Source organism: Bufo bufo, chromosome 1 (assembly GCF_905171765.1).
Source record: "Bufo bufo chromosome 1, aBufBuf1.1, whole genome shotgun sequence".
Classification (NCBI taxonomy): domain Eukaryota; kingdom Metazoa; phylum Chordata; class Amphibia; order Anura; family Bufonidae; genus Bufo; species Bufo bufo.
The window spans coordinates 652805092-652813777 of NC_053389.1; the positions used below are offsets into that span (position 1 = coordinate 652805092).

An 8686-nucleotide genomic window follows, 5' to 3' on the forward strand; every position below is an offset into this window, starting at 1 on the left:
AATTGCTCTGTTGAATTAGTTTTGTTTATATAATCCTCTCCAACTCCGTTAAATAGGTACTGTCCTTTCAACAAACTTTGCATACATCAGTAATGGAACCTCCTGCGCTGAGAAGTCACTTTCAGTTCACTGCTAAAATCTGTCTTGAAAAACAAGACGTATTAGCAGCTCACTAAGCAATCAGGTTACAGCTGCTGTCCATTGAAGTCTCTGGGGAGGGGAGGGTGTAGGCAGAAGCAGCTGAAGCAGCGCCAGTGCTGGGTTCATAGTTAGGCCTCATGCACACGGCCGTTGTTTTGGCGGCTCACTTCAATGGGGCCGCAAAAGATGCGGACAGCACTCAGTATGCTGTCCGCATCCGTTGCTCCGTTCCGTGGCCCCGCTAAAAAGAATATAACATGTCCTATTCTGGTCCGAGCTTTGCGGACAAGAATAGGCATTTATATTGAAGGCTGCCCGTGCCGTTCCCCAAATTGCGGAAAGCGCACGGACGCCATCCGTGTTTTGCGGATCTGCAAAACACACCACGGTCGTGTGCATGAGGCCTTACACTGCTAATTATATCCCTACTCTGTCCTTCATGCTGCTTCTGAGGGTGTGCTGTAGACAGATAGTGGAACAGCATCTCTTCTTCATGTGCTGTCTAAGGGAAACATAGCAGTTAGTCTCTCCACTCTACTCTCTAATCAGAGATTGAGCTTGCAGAGGAGAAACCTGATGAAAAATGCATGCTTTAAGTCATATAATGGTCCAAAATAGTGCTGCCTCTCTAATATTCACACAACAGCTTATGCCGAAAATCACCTGAAACATATGTTCTAAAGGGTATGTCCACTTTGTGCCTACAACCCCTGGGATCCTCCCCTGTCTTCCTGAACATGAAAACACCACTTACGTGTCCGCAGCCACACCGCTGCTCCGTTACGCTTACGGTCCGAGCAGCATGGTTCCTTGACTGCTGTGACGTCACAGCAGCTACATGACAGCTGAGGGCTGCTAAGAAACGCATTAGGGGTCATATTTAGAAATTACTTGTGGTTGTCTAGACTAAATATTTTAATGGGTAGCTTTTCCATGGTGTTTTCTTTTAGCTTCCATAGGTAAACTTAAAGAGGACCTGTCACCACAAAATGCAATGCAATTTGGAAACGCCATATTACAGAGCAGGAGAGGCTGAGCGGATTGATATATAGTCTTGTGGTAAAAGATTCTGTAAAACCTGCAATTTGTACAGGAAGAAGGGGTTATCCGTGATTGGGTATAAGTGTGCATAGAGCGATAGCTGTCACAGGAGAGCAGAGATATAAATGTACGAGGATGCCGAGAAGTTCCTGGCTTTGCCCCCTTCAGGATTGAACTGAAAAATGAATTTGGTGCCATATAAAAGCTTGATATCTTGCTATGTAACTGTGCAAATATCAGATGTCTACAATTGTTATACCGGTAACTATTTTTTATTTCGGGTAGAACCTGAGATGGCAGAGGCACAGGGAAGTTTCACGTCTGTGGCGTTACGGGCCGTCATAAAGTTTTTGTTTCTCCAGGGAAAGGACATTCACACTGAGGACACTTTTCCCCTAGTGTTTGTGACATCTCAGTGTGAATGTCCTTTGCAGACTTTCCCTGGAGAAACAAAAACTAATAACAACAATCGTAGACATCTGATATTTGCACATTTACATAACAAGATATCAGGCTTTCATATGACTCCAAATTCATCTTTCAATTCCAACTGGAAAATGGCAAAGCCAGGAACTTCTCAGCATCCTCTCGTATAAATTACAGGTTTTACTGAATCTTTTCCCAAAACTATATATCAATCTGATCGGCTTTTCCTGCTCTGTAACATGCTGCTTTTTTCTGAGTGCATTGGATTTTGTAGTGATAGGTCCTGTTTAAAGGGTTTTACCAGGATTTTAATATTTATGACCTATCCTCAGGATAGGTCACTAATATCAGATCAGCAGGTGTCCAACACCCGGCACCCCGCTGATCAGCTGGTTAATGAGAGGGCTGCGCTTCGTGCAAATTCAGCCTTCCCTTGTTTGTTCACCTGCTCGCCGTCAACAGCGCAGGTTGAGCAGATGTAACTACAAGCCGTCCCATTCATTTCTATGGGACAGCTCGTTCCTTTACACTTGAATAAAAAATGAGCCATCCCATTGAAGTGAATAGAGAAGCTTGTAATTACACCTGCTCACTGCTGCACTGTCGACGGCAAGCAGGTAAACAATGAAAGGAATGCTGCAAGCACACGGAGAGCAGCCTCCCCTTCATCCAGCTTATCGGCAGGGGTGCTGGGTGTCGGACCATCAATATTAAAATCCCGGAAGACCCCTTTAACTATGTGATAATGAGGCATTAATATAATGTTTACATGTATGTATATAGTAATTATCCTTTTAACATGTATTACTTGTAGGAGTTCATGAAATATAATGTGCCACTTCAGAATAAGAACTGTCTGAAGAACTTTGATTTATCAGAATACAGGCAGATTATCAGTGACTTGGCTATTCGCATCTTCCACCAGTTTATTACTGTGATGGAGAATAATATCCAGCCAATGATTGGTAAGTAAAAAAGCAGATGTACTAGTACTAGAAATAGTTAGATTGTACTGTATCTAAACTATGGTATGTTATGTTCCAGTACCTGGAATGCTGGAATATGAAAGTCTTCATGGGATATCAGTGGCAAAGCCTACAGGATTCCGCAAGCGGTCGTCCAGTATAGACGATACAGATGCATATACTATTACTTCAATACTGCAGCAGCTGAGTTATTTTTACACCACGATGTGTCAGCATGGCATGGACCCTGAGCTTCAGAAACAGACAGTAAAGCAACTATTCTTCCTGATTTCCACAGTCACCCTCAATAGTCTTTTCCTGCGCAAGGACATGTGCTCTTGTAGGAAAGGAATGCAGATAAGGTACGAGTTATGTCAAATGTATATTCCATAAACAAAAGGCACATGAGCTCATATCACATGAGCCCAGGTTTAAGATTTGCTGAATTTGATTTGTTATCCAGAATAACATATATTTTAAAGAGGGTTTAAAGAGTGATAATATATCCACTAAGATACCAATTAAAGTAGCACTCCCCCAAACAATTTTATTCTCTGACCTGTTAGAAAGGTACATGATGTAATCTGTAGTGAATGTAATCTTCTTACCAGTGACTGTATTTTTGAGTTATCCTCTCCCTTCTGATCCTTGGAAAGTGTGAGAAAGAACGAGGCTCTTGTGCCGGTAACCTCTTCTCTGGTTTGGTAACAATTTCAGCACCTGTAGAGAGGGAGAGCCGTGTATGCATTATGCTGCTCATTAGGGTAGGAGTGGGGTCAGTCTGGGTTGGGAGCCCTATTTTTAATTGACCACCTAAGGCTACTTTCACACCTGCATTTTCAATTCCGCTATTGAGATCCATCATTTTTCTGTCTGCGATTTGGTGCGGCGCAAGACGGATCTGTCCTGATACACAATGTAAGTCAATGGGGACGGATTTGTTTTCTCTGACACAATAGAAAACGGATCCGTCCCCCATTGACTTTCAATGGTGTTCATGACGGATCCGTCATGGCTATAGAAGACATAATAAACAGGATCCGTTCATATCCATAACGGATCTGCAAAAAACGCTAGTGCGAAAGTAGCCTTTCAATGACAGAAGTTGTCTGTATTGTACATGCACCATGCAATACACTATCATACACTATGCAGTGCTGATATTTTGCTATGCAAGAGGGACAAATCATGATAACTCTGATTTGTCATTCGCATTACCATCATAGGTGCAGCGCTTTTGAGATTTGCTGCAATAGTCTTATCTTGAGTGCATTAACAGTGCAGTCTTTTGGATCTGCTAGGTCACAGCATTTGCATCACCATTGCAACCCATTTTATTGCAAAACTTCCCAATTACCCATGCCTTTCTTATTTATCTAGATGTAATATAAGTTATCTGGAAGAATGGCTGCAAGGAAAGAATCTTCAGGGAAGTGCAGCCAAGGAAACCCTAGAACCTCTTTCTCAAGCAGCATGGTTATTACAGGTTAAGAAAATCAAAGATGAAGACGCTAAAGAAATATATGAGCACTGCACCGCTCTTTCTACAGTCCAGGTAATGTTACTGTCATTTAATATACAGTTATATTGATTTTTTTTTCCATTCTCCTGTGTACAAAAAATTTGATACCAAGACAAGGCTACTTTCACACTTGCGGCAGAGGAACACGGCAGGAAGTTCCAAACGTATGCCAACTGATTGCATTTTAAGACTGATCAGGAGCCTGATCCGTCTTACAAATGCATTGCAAGTACGGATCTGTCTGTCCATTTGTCATACGGACAAATGGATCCGTTTCGATATTTTTTTCACATTTTTACCGGTCTACGCATACAGATCCAGCATTATAGACACCGGTCTTAATAACCCCTGCACTGGAGGTGGGTTCCGCCAAAGATATGTAGAGGCTTTGTCACATCCACTGCCAGTCTAAATCTTCGAGCTTCCCTGCTGGCGTAGATTTAGAACATTCTCTACGTCTAAAAGAGGCGTAGAAAATGATAAATGAGACAGGCCTCCTGGCCCGCCCCCTTTCCTACGACATGCCCCCTTTTTTAGACCTGGCCGGAGCGGAGAAAAGTAGCAGATTGCGGCACAAATAACCTTTGCGCCTCAGTCTGCGTGTAATGTGTCGGGGATCCCGCAGGGAACCCCCGAGACGTCAGGCACGGCAGGACACGGCAAAACAGGCTACGTAACACAGAAACTTTAATGCAAGGTAACAGAAGCACATGACAATGACAAACGTGCCGCAGAGTACTGTTACAGATCAGCGGGTGAAAACTCACTGTGCTACTGACGGTATGTACCCTGAAGGGGCATGACTAAGCAGCTACCTGGACTTCACTAGAGCCCCTGATGGTGTGGATAGACTTTGCCGTTAGGGTAGCTGCCAGGTGCCACTCCAGAGCCGCACCCGTACAGTAGCAACTGGTCAGGAGGAACAAGAGATACCTACGAAGGTATTTACAGTAATACAGGCATAAACAGAAATATGGGCAAGACAGAAACCAGGAATAGACAGGACAGAGCCAGAAGCAGTTACCTGCGCCGCAAGCAGTGGAAGCTAAGCAGCCCCAGGCAGAGCTGCACACGGATGGTGATTCCCCCTCCGAGGAAGCCAGGAACCCACTTCTGTAGGTAGACAAACAGACATGAACAGAAGCAGAGTAAACTGCCACAAACAAGAACAGAAATAGGCATAACAGAAACAGACGCAGACTAACTCTGCTAGGCTATGGACAGAACATGGCTTACAAACAAAACGAAAAACAACAATGCAGAGCAAGGTGGAACCACACCAAAGTATGGCAGACAGAACCCCAAGGATCAGCAGCAAGGGGCAAAACAAAGCATAACAAGGAACAGAACAGAACCAGGAAGACTGACCCAGAAACACACGGATCACAGGGAGAAATACCCGCCCAACGAGTGCACCTGTGAGGAACACACCCACAGAGCAACTAAGGGGGATTAATCCTTACAGGTCAGGAAACCAGAACACAGCACAAGGCTGCAGTACCGGGCGTTGCCCATGGCAACCATGAACACCGAAACAGGACACAGAAACGGAAATATAGACACACGGGCAGGTTCACACTAATACCGCAGCCAGCATGCAGCCAAAAGCAACCAGCCTGCAGGGAATCATCCACAGCCAGTATGCAAAAGGCATGCAGCCAGCCTGCGTGGCAATACACGTCACGGTAAACCGCACCGTGACACTGAGACAGATATACGCCAGATAACTGGCGTATATGTGATAGTAAATGACCACCTATGTGTTTAATTTCAGACCCCAATGTTTGGTGATTAGTGGATAATACATACCCCAATTTTTTGTGCTATAGCTAATTACTATTATCATTCTTGGTGCTGTTGATTTCATGGTTTTCTTCCTTCTTTTATTTCAGATTGTTAAGATACTAAATTCCTACACTCCTATCGATGATTTTGAGAAGCGAGTAACACCCTCATTTGTTCGTAGGGTTCAGGTAAGTCATACGAGTAGCAGTAGACATAGAAGTTGTTTAGCATTGTATATTGTTTCCTTTTTTCACCTCATGGACCTCCTTTTCTATGTTTGACTATTTGAACATTAACCTTTAAATGGAATGAGAATGTTAAAAGGGTTGCTCTAGATTTTTTTAACCCCTCCATCCTAAAGGAACCTGTAATGAGAAGCACATTACCTGCTGCCTGCCACTCAGTTCTGGCTCCCAGGCTTTCTGCATTCCACTTCCGGTCACCCACATGGATGGTAGCGTGTGCTCTGCAGCAGCCAATGACTTGTCTCAGTGGACCCCATATGCAATCTGTTTAAATTTTGGGCGAACTGGCCAACTATCTAGTATGTAGGAGGATCACCAGACTATCCTCCCCAGTGGCAAATGTGTAAGGGAAGGTAGGATTTGACATGGACTTCAACATGCCCGATCTTTTAGCAATTGTAACATGACATCATTAGGAAATAGATGATTATGCCAGACCCTAATATCATGTGTAAAGTGGTTTCAGGATGGAGATAGAGCTGGTCTTTACATTAGGTGTGCAATGCATTGTTTAAACACTTTGAGACGCTGCTATTCTGCTTGCATGATGTCAGTGATGGAGCAAATAGAAATATACCCCCCAAAGGCAAATAGAGCGTTTGATTGTTGACTTTACACACCAATATATTTTAAATGCATCTTTCCTCTCCTGTGGCCTCACAGGGTTTTTATGAACATTTAGCAGCAGTGCCATACACATGACGGGTATTTCATACGTATTATGACTTCCACATGAGCGGTCAGTTGTGCAGGTGCAGTAAACATTGAGACAACCCAAGTGTTGCATCATGGAAAGTAGAGTAAGCCTGTTGTCTCCCATCATCCTTTTTAATTATTGATGACTTAACTAAAGTGTGTATAAATTTACTAGGCACATGAAAACCCTTCAGTTTGTAGTTTGCCTGGTGCACTTGCCAACTACAAGCCTTTGAGGCGACCATATCGGGCATAAGAACACAGCTTATCAATTCCCCAAATTTTGTCACAACTTTTTGTCAGGTCTATGCAAATACAATCCTCTGAATGACAGAAAGGTGGCTATAAAAGTGACAGATTGAAGGTCTAAATTTAGTGGCGTCTTGATTGGTTGTCATTTTTCCCCCCAAAAATGTATTATAAAACAAAATCCAATGGTTAAAACCCCATCAGTACTATCCGATGTTTGGGAAACTGTATCACTGTCCAGATTGTGTAGATTAGGTGGGTTTAGACTCTCAAACCACTAGGACCATTATATGGGTTAATGGAAGACCTTTCTGACCATATCCATGTGTGTCATCAGAAGAAAAGCATACATTAAAAAGAGCACTTTGAAGAAGTCCTGCCCCGAATGCAGTCTAATCTCCAAGTACCCACTGGGCTTTTCTTCAGCAGATAAGACCTCATTTAGATCTCTTTGCAGGGGACAGTGAATGATGCAGTAGACATCAGAAACATTAATCAAGCCTAGACAGGAGGGGTTGCCACTGACATTGCAGGACACTTGCCTGCAGAAGAGATGTCCAGCTGATACTCGGAGATAAATTTGCATGTTGCACATGAGATGTTCAAAGTGCTTTTTGTAAGGACTGTGTTATATTACTTATGGCACATATGGTCTTCCTACCCCTGTATAGCAGTGATAGTGCTTTGGGGGTCAAAACTGCTGACAGGTTGCCTTTAACTATTTCATTTATTTATAAGAGGATTTAACTTGTTATTATATTACTTTTTTTTTTTTTTTATCTTTTTTCTTCTAGTCCATGCTAAGCAGTCGTGAAGGTGGACCACAGCTAATGTTGGATAGTAAATACCTCTTCCAAGTGACATTCCCATTCAGCCCATCTCCTCATGCACTGGAAACCATCCAGATTCCCAGCAGCCTCAAGCTTGGCTTTCTTAAGAGAATATAAAAGGCTGCATAAGGGGCAGGTACAGAACTTGGACGGCCCTCCCAGGAATCTATATCTAGTTAAACTGCCTACTGTTCTAAACTTAGATATTTTGAAGTGTTGGAGTTGTAAAATTATCTCATCATTTCAAGGGTTTAATAGTAAAGGTGAAAGGTTTTCAATAGGTTCCATGTGTCCTACAGGTAAGCCCTACGTTTGGTGTATATGCCAGGAAATCTCTTGGTGTATACACAGGCTCGGACTGGCCCACAGGGGTACAGGGGAATCCCCCGGTGGGCCCCTAGTCTCCTACCCCCTGCACAAGTGGCACATAACACAGTAGATTTACTGCACTACATACATATATGTACAGCGCCTCAACCAGCATATGTTCATATAAAAAACTTGTTAGATTATTTATTATATTTGAATGTATCTGTACAGTGGGCCCCCAAAATAAATTTTACTGGTGGGCCCTAGGTATTCCAGTCCGACACTGCGTATACATCAAATGTACCTGTAGTGCTCCATTTACTTGACAGTGTTGAAAAAGTGTCATTTTGACCTCTATCAGACTGGTATGCTTTTTTTATAATCTTAGAGGGCTAACATAAAAAATGTATACAACATGGTATACTCTTGTTTTACAGTAGGAGTGAATGTGCAACGTATGTCATTGTTTGCCTATAG

The 8686-nt window shown here is 43.0% G+C and overlaps 1 protein-coding gene across 3 annotated transcripts in view; it reads left to right on the forward strand.

Moving 5' to 3' along the window:
* MYO5C (myosin VC) overlaps positions 1-8242 on the forward strand; it is a 193880-nt gene extending 185638 nt beyond the window's left edge. For all 3 annotated transcript variants that reach the window (XM_040413958.1, XM_040413959.1, XM_040413960.1), the window contains 5 exons: positions 2423-2573; positions 2653-2935; positions 3954-4128; positions 5988-6068; positions 7865-8242. In XM_040413958.1, the coding sequence (XP_040269892.1) occupies positions 2423-2573; positions 2653-2935; positions 3954-4128; positions 5988-6068; positions 7865-8017 (843 nt within the window). In that variant the 3' untranslated portion in view covers positions 8018-8242. The remainder of the gene's footprint in view (positions 1-2422; positions 2574-2652; positions 2936-3953; positions 4129-5987; positions 6069-7864) is intronic.
* Positions 8243-8686: the final 444 nt, after the last annotated feature.